At 41.6% G+C, this 15,118-nt stretch overlaps 1 protein-coding gene across 1 annotated transcript in view; it reads right to left on the bottom strand.

Moving 5' to 3' along the window:
- Positions 1 to 11,980, bottom strand: part of PRKG1 (protein kinase cGMP-dependent 1) — a 1,185,098-nt gene extending 1,173,118 nt beyond the window's left edge. Inside the window, exon 1 of the mRNA XM_067710145.1 lies at positions 11,194 to 11,980. Within this exon, the coding sequence (XP_067566246.1) occupies positions 11,194 to 11,459 (266 nt within the window). The 5' untranslated portion in view covers positions 11,460 to 11,980. The remainder of the gene's footprint in view (positions 1 to 11,193) is intronic.
- Between the last annotated feature and the right edge of the window lie 3,138 nt (positions 11,981 to 15,118).

Raw genomic sequence — 15,118 nt, 5'->3', positions numbered from 1 at the left:
TCTCATCCTGTGTGGACATCCCTGGTAATGCCCTGGAGAGGCTAGATAACCAGAGGATTTCAAGGCAGTATGTTTCCAGCCCTGCTTCCACACTTCAGAAATCTGTCTTGCCTTGATAACAAACCAGAAAAAAAACAAAATGTATTGCTACTTATCTCTTGCTTCACCGTGTCTAATAGGGACTAGATTTCCTCCTTTTTTTAGCCCTACAGACAACAGAAAGCATACCCTACATTTGATCTACCCTTGATCCTTTCTTGCAGTCATCGACTGAACATTTTTTTCCTATCCTAGGAAAAATATAAATGACTGCCCCAAAGAGCAGTTTTGCATACTGACAGCTTCAAATAAACATATTTCAGAGTTTCAAAACACTTTTTACAAAGGCAGCTTATTGTCAAATAGGGTATCAAATTGTGCAGTGTTAAATATTCTCTATTTCCCCTGTTGCTTGTTTATCTAAGTACAATATAACATAATATCTGAGCAAAGAAACCCATGAAAGAGGCCATGTGATCATGCGTGAATTCTTTTTTATGCACAGTACAACTTCATTTTGGCATTGACCCTTGGTTACTGGGACAGACCAAAATAAGTACATTTCTCCTCAGTGTTAAATCACAAATGCTGTCATCAGCGAGACTATTTCACTTCCAGTCCCCTGGGGGCTTTCACATGCGAGGGGTCACAGACTGAATGAAATAGCCTTTTACAGGAAGACTGAATGGCACTTTCCAAGGGAATATTGATTCAAAAACTTACAGTCCATTAAGTACGACCCACAGTCTATCCCTTTGCGGTAGTTCAGACTACACTCATTTCTTTTTACCCTAGAATTGAGAGGCAGTTTATATTTAGGGCATCCCATAAAACATTTGGCTTTTCTCTTAAAAAATACTTAATGCATATAAATAATCATATCAACTGGAGAGTATTAAAATGTTTTCTAAAAAGGACCTCAGACTGCAACAGGCCATGTTAAGATTTACCTAATTATGTTCGAGAATCACAGAGTTATCAAGGAGATCAAACAACCTATTAGAAGCTATTAGAAGTTTCGTCTCATAGCTCATTTTTTCTTATAATAATTGTCTTTTAGTTCGTTATGCGGGGAGACGGGAGTGCGTAGGAAACCATTCCCTTTACTCTCTCTCCTCACACATATATTTTTTTACTACTATTAATTTTCCATTCTTTCTCTCAGTTTTCTTTTCTCTGCCAAATATGAGTCCAGAGGTTTCCTCACAGGGGTTTTAGGAATCTCCCTCAGACCAACATCAATGTAAAAGAGCTCTCTATGCAAAGTGCACTATTGGTTTCTCTTTTGGTTTAGACTAAACACTAAAGAAGAACACTGCACCGTGGCTTTTTAAGCACATTCCCCCAAATCACTACTAATTGGAAAACTATAATACTATATGTATTCAATGATACACTTTCCAAACACCTGAATCCTCATATTAAGAAAGTTATGTTTTCATTTATATGTGGAGCTAAAAAAAAATAAAGCAAACGAACGAATATAACAAAACAGAAACAGACACACAGATAGAGAAATCAAATTAGTGGTTACCAGTGGGGAGAGGGAAGCGGGGGCAGATAGGGGATTAAGAGGCACAAACTACCATGTATAAAAGCTACAAGGATATATTGTACAGCACAAGGAATATAGCCAATATTTTATAATCACTTTAAACAGAGTACAGTCTCTCAAAATATTGAATCACCATGCTGTACTAATATAATATTGTGAATCAATTTTACTTCAATAAAAAAAGAAAGTTATATGTTTGAGAATATATTTTAATATTCAACTAAAGGACATTCCAAACTACTAGTTGTACAATTGCTAAATATTATACTCCTGCTGCCATCTTGTGGTAGTTTTTGGAATCTTCTTGCTTGCTGTCTTTTCCTCCCTCCCTCTCTCCCTTCCTCTCCCTCACCTTCCTTTTCCCCCTACCTTTTGGAGGGTACCTATATCCAAACCTTAATGAGTCCCTTTCTTAAGTAGGTAGGGAGACAACCTGCACTATATTCTGAAAGAAGAACGGATTTTTGCCAATTCCTCCTCCTGTAATATATTCTCTCCTTTCTCCTTATATTTTTCTCATTTTTCCACAAAACCATTCTTTTAACAATAATACTTTTTAAACAAATATCTATCTTTTAGATTAATCTAGTTTCCTACAAGTAAAGGGAATACAGATTATAGGAAAATATATGTGTATCTTATGAAAGACTTTTCCTTCCAAACTTTTTCCAAATTGTACTTTTACAGAGAAAGAAAGAAAGAAAGAAAGCATCCTGTATTTCTGGCTACAAGATGCCACACAGCCACAGGTACCGACTCTCAGGGTCCAAGGAGGAGCCCTGGGGACACACTCTGGAAAGAGAGAGCTGCCCAGCAACCCCAGGCTGGATGGAGACCGGAGGCCTGGCATCCCTTTATTACTTCCCGACTGTCCCCTTCACCTATGGGCCCTGCTGTGGCATGGCAAAGGAATTCACAAATCTGGGGGTACATCACACATTTCTCTGATGATATATTAAAGTGAGTAATTCTCAACCAGACTGATTTACCATCAGAGCAAGGGTATATTTTATAAAAACCACCTTTCCCATCTAACTCTATGTCCCCACTCCAATTCCTGTGGAGAAACTTACAGACAGCCATCCAAGGAGACACCCAAAGACAGGTATAGTGAGAACTCGATTAGCCAGAATCTTCCACAACATGGAGGAGATGAGGATGGAAACAATCTGTTTCATTCCTTGTTGAAAATGACTTTAAAACCATCTTTCCCTCTTTTGTGTTATTTATATCTATGTTATTCACAATCTGTATTTTTCTATATTTTCCTTTAAAATCTATGAACCCGTAAAATGAAGCATTATTCTAAGCAACAGTAGCCACATGGCATAGATTTAATGTGATTGTTACATCTTTTCCCTCAGTACATTAAAACTCCTTACTGTTAATATAAAATAAATTAACTTGTGTGCCACCTAGAAGCATCCCTGATGCCACCAGTATATGAACATCACACTTTGGGAAATGGGGCTCTGACGTATACATGCTAAGTAGGGTACAGTAAATCTAACAACCATTATTTATAGATAAGTAGCTTTAAGTGTCACAGCATCAAGATTTTGATATTTTAGAGCCATAGTTCAGATCAGAAGTTCTCAAACATTTTTTCTGCAGTGACTCACGGGATGAATGATGTTCTCACGTGCAACACACTCTTGTGAAAAGACCGACTGTGGGTTCTGTGCAATTTCCTGCCATATATTTGTCATCCTCCCAGTCGGGGAAGCCAATCGGAATGCAAGTCAAAAACCATCCCTAGGGAGGTGCCTGTGAATGCACTCAACCTTATTTCCTAAGAAGCAAATAATTCATGAAGTTTGATTTTTAACCTATTATTTACTCATTTTAACCTTACAACTACTCAAACACACACCACTTTGTGCCGTGACACCACAGCTGAAATCTGCTGAAGTAAGACATGAAATTTTGTCCTGAATATTTTAGAGTGAACTTATTCTCTGAGAGGAGACTGAATTGAATATGAATTGGTTCTATCCTCTAGAAGGTTTCAGGGTGGGTGTTTTTTTTTAAAATTTGTTTGTTTTTAATACATTCTAGATATGTGCTGTTCTTACCCTGCCTCTGAAAATTAGCACGTGGGAAGAGAAATGTATGGTAAGCTGAGGGTTGTATAGGGTTGGAATTTTTACTATAAACAGACCTGGTTTCTACCCAGGGGTTTACAGCCTAACATATAAAAGAATTTTCTATTTTGAGAATTTTTAGCATATGTAGTGAAGTTCCTTGGTGGTCCTGTGAGACATGAAATTAACATTACCCACACCATGAGGGCAATGAAAGTCATCAAGCAAAATACTGACATTTACTCAAAGGCTTTGGATTTGCTCATCAGGCAATACAGTTGAACAAATAGACCTACAAGTATTTGTAAGAGGCAAATATACAAGTACTTTTACGACTCCCTATAAGGTTTGTCAGTAGCATTTTTGCAGCATTTGAGGTCAAAGTGCTCAAATAAAGACACATCTGAGGATTTAAAACACATTTTGAAGCCCTCTCTAAACTGATCTATAAAGGAGGAGCAGTTTGAATTAGCAACAAGTCAGAGAGCATATTTAAGAACTGTACTTGTATAATCTTTATCACAAGTAAAAAAAATTCAAACGAAGTCCTAACAAAGTAATTACAGCAGATGTCTTACTGGATTTGCCTTATTAAGGCAAATTCATTTATTAAATAAACACTCAGGTGAAATCAGCATGTTACCCCCTTACACACCAAAGTGCTATCAGCATGCTCATCCGCGTAATAAAATCAACCCAAATCAACTCCTAGTATCAACATGTTGACTGTTTAGGACTAATTTCCAAGAACATGTCAAATCAACATGCACTAAAAAAAAGGTTAACCACACAGCCAACACATTGGACAGGACAAATTATAGAAAGTATTTTATAACTTTCTAGCTAATATAAACTTTATATTGATTGAATTTAAAACTCCACTATTTTCTAAGGTAGCATGGGTTTCTATTATATGCCCACATAAAAAAACAATATGAAAATGTTTAAAATAAAAGCAACATAACGTACACTGAAGTCTGCGGTCCACCAACGATGTTTAGGGAGTAGTGCAGAGTAAGGTTAAGAGTTTTTTAAAAGGAAATCTGTTGTTCAGAACAACAATAAAGGGATTAGTTCTATCAGCCTTTATATAATAAAACAAATCTATTTCAAAGATACACATTTTCTGGAAATATCTATTTTTCATTGAGAAATATTTTAAAGCATTGTATATTTTCAATATGAGCAATTATTTTTAAAATCTTAGGAAATTCAAATTGTACACTATCTAAAAAATCTGAAATATCTGAAGACATGAAAGATTTTAAAAGGTTAGAGTACTATTCTGAACAAGACCTCTGTTCTACGTTTGCGGTTGTATGAGTTTTGCAAATGAGAGATCTGGCAGGAGTTCCACATGTCAAGCTAGAAGAGAGGAACCAGGGACCCAAAAGAGAGATGCACAACACAGGCAGATCCAAGAACAAAGAAAAAGAAGGTAAAAAAATCATCACTGGGTAAAAGCAGGAGGTAGTAAGTACTTCGATAAAAAGCAACAGAGACTGGTTCTAGCACCCTGCTCTGGGAGACAGTATTGGACTGTGTGTCTTAATACCAAGCACAAGCATTTGACAAGCGGCAAGATGCTGTCATCTATTGCATGATAATAGCCCAGGAAGTAAATCCTCCTTCCCCAAGAAACTGATTGGGCCAAACTAGAGGAGTTTCAGAATAATAACTACCATAAGAAGTATAAAATCATGAACTGAATAAATCAGCAATTTGTGTGTGTATACATATATGTACATACTCATATACATACACAGTACTCATACACATATACATATAGCCCCTTTTCTCTTCGGGGATCCTACAGCACAGGACACTAACAAAGCTAGTAGTCATTTTTGACAATTTCCAAGCTTCTGAGCTTTCACTTTTGTGAAACAGGATATGCTATCCCTGGTTTATCTCAGAACTCACAGTAACTTCCAAGAGCTACAAGAATCTGAGATAACATAGGGTCCTGAACTCTGATAAGCAAATTCTCAGTGGCAAATGAAAATAATTATTCCTACTCAGAGCAACCATGAAATCACCTGAAAATCTTATCAAAAGAGAGGGTTTTAATGCACTCTCAGCATCTCCTACACAGTGTGGGGAAAGGGCACTGGGCAACAGCCACTTAGCAAGGAAAGAGGAAAAAGATAGAACATCTTTTGTTTTTTCAGGTCTTTTAGAAATATTTTCAGGAGGGTCAGTCAAATCTCTAATGAACACATGATTAAATGAAAACTTGCAACCTATACATGTATCAAGGATTCGGATGGAACGAGAACTCCTGGTGTATTACAAATATATCTGGAAAATGTACTTGATTCCAGAGCCCAAACCAACACCAAAGCAAAGTGGATATGTCTTAAATAATAAGTATAAATAGATAATAACTTGGAGATATCAATTCACCAACTCCAGTACTGATGCAAAATTAAGAAACCTATATTGTCTTTCTGGTCCCATTTCCGAGATCTTTTAAAAGACACTTCAGTAATGATTTGCTCAGTTTTCTCATCACTAAAACCAGAGTACTATCTACCTCCTGTACCTCTTTGACTGAATGTAGGTGTGAGGTGCTTACGCTCGGAACCTGTCCTCTTCAAATTACATGCGGCAAGACACAAGGATCTTGACAAGCAAGCCTGCCTAAAAATCCTCCCCTCACCTCCTCAGCTTTTCTCCCTTTCAACTCTCATCATAAATACGACTCCTCTGAGTAAACTAAACGAATGTTCTCTCCCAGAAGCTCCTGTTAAAACATTACTGCGTTAATCCAGAAAGGATAACTGGTTAACATATTGGTACGCTGTCAGGTAGTAATAAAGTCCTTTGGATGGAAGGATTGGTAGGGATGAAGGAATCAGCAGGAGGGGTCTGTAAGGCAAAAGGCAAAGGGTATAGTGAATGATATCCAAAGGCAGCAACCAAGATCCTTTTCACATCCTTCCTGACTGCACTATTCATCGGCGCCACCTATGACATGACACTGAGCTAGAGAAGTTGAGTGAGGAAGGAAGAAGAGGGAATGATTAGGAAATGACAATCCCCAGAGCAGGACGGCCTGGGGAAATTCTGGCCTGGCACAGCACACCCAGGGCGTATGTGCTGGATACAAGGGCTCATTGGTCACTTTTTCATAAGGTCAGTTTCGTGCTGGCTCTAAGACTTCTCAAAAAAAAAAAAAAAATCCTATTCTAATTTAGGGCAGGTTCTTTTCTTCCTATTTGGAAGGATTCACCAGTTAGTAAGATGGAACTGGCCAGATTCCAAGGCTACAGAATATAACTGCTGAGAATTGGGGCTCTAAAGACTGCAAGATTGGGGTTTCAAACACGGCTGCCATTTCCTAGCTTTGAGATCTCAGGTAAGTGAATTAACTTCTTCAAGCCTCAGTGTCCTCACATGAAAAGTACGTATGTGATCTAGGACCACTGGTAGAAAAACAATGAGCTACTGAAAGTAAAGAGCTTAGCACTGTGTTAACATCACTAAGATTAGCTATCTTTATTATTCTTAGCATCGCTAGTTTAAAGCATTGTGTATTTTCTATGTGAACAATTAATAAGCTGGGCCCAGAATTCCACCGGTACCCGCTCATTTCACTGAAGTTGCTTATATCAAAATTAGGCCAAATCCCTTGATTTAGTCTGAAGGTTAAACCAGCTGAAATGAATCAGAGATGCAAAAGGCAAAGAGTTTTCTGGGGCATCCATTCCAAAGCATCCGTGTCCCAGTGGAAGAAGGTACAAGTTCCAAAGGATGAATTACATCATCAAGAATCAAGGGATTTGTGACGGGAAATGCTCAAGTGGCTTGGAATACAATACATTATTCCTGTAACAGATTAATATTGATTCCAGCCTTTGCCTAAGCTAATTTAAAAAACAACAACTGTATGCAGTCTTCTGAGCTAACTGGGTGGTCAAAATAAGGAATTTAGATGTGTATAAAAAGTTAAGGGGGAGAATTAGGATAGTAGGTAATTCTTGATGTGGAATATATGCATGCACGGAATCAGAAGTTCACAGAAAACCATGTGAAATACTCAGTTATTTGGCAGAAAGTTATATATATAAGTGTAAAGTATCATCATCGTCATCCAAAACACCCTACAGTTTTCAGTGATTATCACTTGATCTCTACTGGGCATTTCTAAGGGGTCTGAAAATGAGGACTGCAATAAGTCGGATGTTTTCTTTTTAAACATGATCATCATACTGTACACTTGATACTTATGCTGTGAGCTCAGATCTTCCCTTTCCCTAGTATAATTTTCATCTAAGCATTCCTTAGATACTCAGATCATTCTTAATGGAGATTGTGCATTATACCCTCTGTGGACACATGGAAATCTGGCTAATTGGACTGACTTGATTACAATAGTCGGTGAATTCTCCCATTTCCTTCCACTGCAATAAATGCTGAAGATATTTTTACCACCGATTATGTAAATATTTCAGATTGCAATCATTTTCTAAAACAGTGGTTACAGGCAAAAGTTCTTTTATCATTCTGCCCACCAAACAATTCCTACACTTTCAAAATATGTTTCTTTTCTTGTTAGTATAAAAACTGGGTGTCCTAGTAAAGTCTGAAACAAACCTATAGCATGAATAGCTATCACTAAATCCTACAGCAATTGCAATTGAACACTAGCTTTGTGATAAAGCAGTCTCCTTCAGCCCCAGTGAGTGCATCAGGATGGCACAACTTTTAACAAAGGATGCACAAGCTGATGGAATGTCTACTCCCCAAATCCAAATATCTGAAAATTAGCAAATACACTTTTATTTTGAAAGCATCTTGTTTCCTGTTAAATGTTGTATCCCAGATATACTTTTTAAATTATTTCTTTTCTTGGCCAAAATAAGGTGTCTCACCAATAATTAAGTTAGTACTGTCTCTTTAAACGCTAGGATGAGTACCTAATTCCAGAGGTTACTATGCCCATATATTATACCTGTCAAAATTCTTTAAACTCTAATGAGTCAGCTTGCTGAAAATACACTCCACGCTTCCATTTGAAAGTATAAAGCTAAGTGCTGAGCTGGGAAAAGTTTACACTCAGTCCCAGCGTAAATCAGCGCACAGAGGAAGTAGAAAAGCACTTCAGCTAGCTGTTGCAGACACAAATACGCGCCCGACCGACCGCTACTGCGCATGATCCACTCTTTTGATGAATGTTCCTACCCCTAACCCGAAAACGTCGGGAGTGTGTGCGCGGGGGCGGGGGAGGGGGCGGGGGAGGAATAAAAAAAAAAAAAGGAAGATGATGTGTACGTTTGAAAGATCAGCCATTTCCTCTCAGTACACACAAAAACGCCTCTCATTCCTAGAGAGATTTCTTATCAAGGAAAATAAAAGTGCCTCTTTGAGAGCTAGCTCCTGGATGAGAGTGGACTCTGGGAGAGACAGTTTCCTCTCCTGTCCTCTCTAGACCCCAGTGAAATCTCCTCTTTGCTACGAGGTGGTGCTGGTTACTCTTTGAGGGGCACAGTCCAGACACAGAGATCTGAAATTTCAAAAATGCGATAAAGCCCCAGCCGGTCAGCCCTAGGAGGCGAACAGCTGCCGGGTGACCGCTGATGAAGTGGCTTCTTCAGGAGGTGGGCAGATTGATTCCAGCTGCTGAGAGCGGGGCAGGGCAGCGGCCGAGGAATGCGCAGCTCAGCTGAGGCAAGACACAGCAGCTTCCCAACCAAGGGCAAGGCCAAATGTTAGCTCTGATTGCAGTCTTGGCCTGAGAGAAGTAAGAATGCCATTGTTCCATTTGATAGGGACTTCCAAGGCAGCCTGGGCCAAAAGGTGCTATGTGCACGGTGTCATTTTATATGTGGAGTGTCGCTCAGGAAATCTGAAAGCTGTCCCTCAAGACGTTGGTTCAGAGTGGGCCTGCAGTTCCCAAGGTGAATCCTTTCTGCCTGATTCCCGTTTTTCTCCCTCAACCCACTCCCAGCTCCTGGCCCTTTTCTAACACCTCTCAACCCCTACCCAGACTCCTTTGCTCCCCTCTCCCCCACTCCCACATGCAAACACTGTAATCAGTACACAACTGAAACAGACAAGGAAGGGGTGCAGCGGAGAAGTGGGGGACATCCAGGGCCCTGCAACTGGCCTGGATGGAGACATACAAGAGGACATGCTCTTTAGAAGTACTGGCCTCAAAGTCAGAGAGCTCAGGAGGAAGGACTAATGTAGGGGTCCCCTGAGGGCCCCAAACTCAGACGCCAAGTGATCTAACAACAGGGAAGGGGTAAGAGGTAGGTGGGCATGAAGGCACGCCTAATGGAATATTCAATATCCTGAGAAATGCACTTTCGGCCGTGCACTTCCAGAGACTAAAAGCCAGTAATGGGCTCTGGAGCCTGCACTTCCTCTCCCTAATGTCCAGAGGCGCTTTAATGCTGCAGCCAATCGATCAGGCTTCTCCGGTGAAGGCGGCCAGTGGAGAGCAAAAGCTTCCTACTTGTGGCCAAAATCGCCCGGCCTCCTCTGCACACCACGAAAGAGTGACAACAACTTTGAACTGTCAGGACTTGGCTCTCAACGTGCTGGGAGAAGGAAAGGAAGGAGCCTGGAGGCGTCCAGAGAAATAGCTCCCCTCCCTCTTAATCCCAGCTTTTCCAGGGAGACTCAGAAGGAAGACAAACAAGGAGGGGGCATTATCCACCCTGAGACAGGGCTGACCAGTAGCCCCAAACCTGCTTCAGGTGCAAGGTCACCGAACCGCCTCCAAGCCCTGGGCAGCCCAAGATGTGGCGCTTCTGGAAGGGACACAAACTGAGCAAAAGAACATCCAGAAAGTGGGGTTTCTTTACAATCTTCTGCTGACATCGCTTGCTGCCTGGAAAGTGACCCTCAGAGGCTGATTCCTGCCGCGGAGACGCATCCCAGTCCCGCCTCCCTCCCCCCACCCCCTCAGCGCCTTCTCAGCAGGGCTTGGGCTCCGGGCGAGTTCAGTCCCTAAATTGAACCCAACCCTGTCCAGCCTCCCGTCGCCGCTCCCAAATGGCTCCAGCGGCGCACTGAGCATGCCCTGTGGCCTGGGTTTGGGGGTCACCTCCGGGAAACTTTCCGGGCCCCGGGATGGGGCGGGTTCTGTCCCCCGCGGGCGCCCCCCCAGGGGTGTGCGAAGGAAAGACCGCGCGACTGCAGCCGCGTGCGGAGCGGCCAAGTTAGCGAGCGCGACAAAACTTTCCACGCTCCTTCTTCCCACCCCACCTCACCCCGCCACAGGGGCGCGTCTCCCCGAGGAGCTCGCCTTTCCCAGCCCGGCGGAGACAAGCACAGCACGTGATGGGCAGAAATAAAAATAAACACTTCCCATTCCCGGCCCGCAAGGGCCAGCCCCCACTCGGCGCGCTGCGGAGAACTAGGGGCGCCCTGCGTCGAGCAGCCCCCGAGCCGCCGCGGCCCGGAGCCCCCAGCCCCCCAAGCCGCCGCCAGGACGGCCACCCGGCCCGCCCGCCGCGAGGGGTGGCCCCGCTCCGGCCCTCCGCGCCGAGCCCAGGCGCCTACCTTTCAGATTTGGTGAACTTCCGGAATGCCTGTCGGAGGTCGTGGAAGGACCTGTACGTCTGCGGCTCGGCCGAGATGCCCTGTGCCCGGGTGGTCCGGGGGCCAATGTGGGTCGAGGGCACGGGCAGCACCGACTGGCACTTATGGAGCTTCCTCTTCAGCTCCTGGATTTCTTCCTCCTTCTCTGACAGCCGCTTCTCCAGCTCTTTGATCCTCTCTTCCTTGAGCATGAGAATCTTGGCAAAGTCTTCCTCTAGCTCGCTCATGTTTTCCCTGAGCCCCTCCGCGAAACTTTGTCTCGGGCGGCGGCGGCGGCGGCGGCTGGGACGACAGCCGGGCGAGGCGAGCGCGGAGTGAGCGAGTGAACGGGCGCTAAGTACTCGAGCGCAGCGGTGCTGCTCCTAGTGCGGCGCGAGAAGCCGCTTTCTTCGAGCCGCTTCTGCTGAAGGGACTAAAAGCACCAAGGGGAGGATGAGAAGTCTAAAAGCGAAGGAGAGGAGAGGCAGAGTGCTAATCGCCCGTCTCTCCGGGGAATAGGTGATTATCTTTCATTGAGAAACCAATTAGAGCTGCCCTTCCTCCCCTGAGACCCCCTCCCCCGTCCCCCTTTCCCAATCACTTCGTGAGAACACGGCGCGCGCGCCACCCCACCGAGAGCCTGCTTTCTAGCTGGGAGGGTTAGACCAGTGAGCCTGGTCTCACCTCATCACATAATAATCACTCTTGCACGCTGTATAGTGCCAAAGGAAAGGGGTGGGGTGGAGGTGGAGGGGAGAGCTTTATGCCACTTGATCCTTGAAATAGCAACAATTACCATGTGATCTGGCAGATGACGCAGCGCTTGTAACTGGAGCCTAAAGACTTTGTGGTGTGTGTACGTGCGTTTGTGTGTGTGTGTGTGTGTGTGACATTTCATAAATATTAAACTGCCTTTAGACAATAACCTGCGTGAATTCATCTTTGCTTTCACCTTTTACTTCTGCTCTGGAATGATAAGGGGGTGTGTGTGTGTTTCTAACTGGGAAGTTCTGTGGTTGTGACCCCGAGTAATAAGAATGACAGAGCACTCGCAGTTCCAGGTGTTTTCAGCATAAACTTTTAGTGGAAATAGTAAACTAAAATTGTTGGTGGGTAAGTTGGATGAATTACTCATAGGGTAATGAGCCAATGTTTACCGAAAAGAATAAAAGGTCCATGCATCCATCGTAAACTTCTTAGAGTTTGGATTCTATTTCATCTGCTACAGTTAAAATTTGTATATTGAGCAGCCAAATTATATTACCATACCATCTTATATGGTTGCGAATTGAGGGCTACCAGTGCTAAGCTGCTGGCTCACCCTACCAGCTCCTGTTTTAGGGAAAAATAGCTTCTGTTATCTGTATTTCTCCCTCACCTGGGCATCCATCACCACACTCTCTGCTAAAGGGATTTTCATACTCATTTGAACCCGGAGTATTTGCTATTTCCTACACTCTATTTTTTGTATATGTATATGTCACAGGGAGCATTTCTTTATAACATAAATCAGTTTAAGAGTTTGTCTGGGTAGGTGGGAGGAGCATTTCCTCAGGTAATGATCCACAAATTAACATAGCTTTTTTAAAGGAAAAAAAATGGATGCAAACTAAGATACCAAAGGGTTTTTGTAGAAATAGTAATTTTCCTTAAAAAGAAAGATCAATGTACAATCCACTGGCTACTTATTAAAAACAAATCTTTCTACCTTGTCTGAAGCACCTCAGTAAAGGAAAAAGCAGGCATATACTTTCATTTATAAATAAACCCTGAAATATATTTTACTCTGAAGATGTCTTTATTATTTACTGTTAGTTCTACTCATCTATTTTAAATTAAAAACATTTTAAGCCACATCTGAATTTTTAATCACACCAGATGCTCAAGACTGGCTTCATCTACTCATATTTGAGAAGGAGTTCTCTGTCTTGTTGATAGTTACTATTCTATTGCTTCTATCTATAAACAATTGGCTATAATCCTTTTAGAAACACTCAAAATAATTGGCATTTAAAAATACATTAGAAAAAATTTTTATCACCTTCAAATATCTAGGCATAGGTTCAATTTTATTTATGGGAGATATAGTTTTTAAATGATTCTTAAATGGGCAGGTTATTTTCAAGTCTTATACTAATCTTAAATGCAGATATTCAGATGTTTATCTTGCTTATTAAAAAAAGAAACCTTTAGACCAATATTTTACACACATCTCAAAACCCTAAATTCACCCCTATCTTCCAAAATTAATCTTATTTTTTTTAATAAATCAGTTTTAACTTAGGTAATGTTGACACCCGGTGACCTTAAATCGTGTGCATTGGCTTAGGAAATACTTAGAGCACAGGAACGCTTGAGAAAATACAGACTGGTAGAAGAGTATACACTGATTTATTAAAAATCATAGCATTTTAAATCTGTAAGCAACTTTGAAGATGATCTAACCCAACCACTTCATATTATAAAGGAGGAAAATGAAATCTTGAAAGGTGAAGTCCCAGATCACCCAAGGGCAAAAGTTTGAAGCCAGGATTCCCCAGGCCATGCTGCTCCTAGCTTGAAGCCTGAAAATCTAGAAATTCTATGATTCTGAGACTCTAGTGTTCAAAGATGTGACTTTACCCTTTGTTCTTTGCATTTAAATCTGTAGCAGAAAGTTTCAACTGTCAAAGCAAAAAGTGTTAATGAAACTTTAGATTTTTTTTTTCTTAAAGGAGAAGGTCGCCATCTAGTGCCCTTGGAGATATTTGCTAAATAAATATCTTAATCACAGGGAAGTGAGGCTAGGTCCTTAAATACCTGTGCGAGAGTTTTCATGTTCCATGTTTGAACGAAATAAAGAAAATATACAGAATTTTGTGTCAGAATAAAACACTTTTTAAAATGACAAATTTAAAAATCTTTTAGCTACTGGATAATGACAGTGACGGTACATATCCATTGAGTGTTTAATATGCACCAGCGCAGGGCTAAACCCTTTATGTGACTAGATGGTTTTATCCCCAAGATGACTCTGTAAGGTAGGTACTATTATTTATTCTCATTTTATAGATGGAGAAACTTAGCCAGATTAATTTGCCCATGGCCACACTGTCCAGATTTGACCCAGGCTGTCTTAATCCCCATGCATACTGCTTCTACCTGAAATACATTAAAATGTCCACTTCTCTATGAGCCCAGTGACAAGCAAAACTAGAAGTTCTTTATTGATGAGAACATACTAAATTTAAAATCCCATATAAGCTCAGATAAGTATCTAAGACTCTGGCTTCTCAGCAACCAATCTCTTTACCAAAGTTGTTTTCCTTATGATACTTTGGGATCTACTATACATTTCATATACAGTTTCAAAAGTACATGTACCTTCACATGTTATGATGGCGCTTTGCCTCTCCACCTCCACCCCGCTAATAAGGAACACTTTCTAAAGAACTTGAAGCCGTATGGATGTGAGTAGCTCATAGGGAATTCCTGTCCTTTAATCCAGGTCAGTGTCACATGGGGCAATGGGAAGACAGTATCTATATATTTTTAAAAAGTCAATAATAATAATAAAACAGACTAATAGTCTGCTTTTTATTATCACTATATGCCAGGAGTTCTCACCAATGTCTGTGATAAAATACTCCTCCCCCCACCCCCAAAGAATATTGTTGGTCTAAGTTCAAGCAATTGCTGCATTTATTGTTGAGTGGGTGGACCACTCCCATTGCCCCACCCTTGGAACAACACTGACCTTGTTGCATGTTACAAGGATCCAGAGTGAAGAAAATAGTCATGTGCAGATGGTTTGAGTGAGGTCCCACGGATGGCAGTAGAGGAGTGCAGAGAAAGTTTTGGGGAAATGAAAATATAGACAAGGGTCTAAGCTTTTGGGAATGGGTGAGATGAGGGGAATTTAAACCAT

The sequence above is a fragment of the Pseudorca crassidens genome, chromosome 16 (genome assembly GCF_039906515.1).
Source record: "Pseudorca crassidens isolate mPseCra1 chromosome 16, mPseCra1.hap1, whole genome shotgun sequence".
NCBI classification, from domain to species: domain Eukaryota; kingdom Metazoa; phylum Chordata; class Mammalia; order Artiodactyla; family Delphinidae; genus Pseudorca; species Pseudorca crassidens.
Note: the sequence above shows the minus strand (reverse complement) of the source record. Positions and strands in the feature narration are given on the sequence as shown.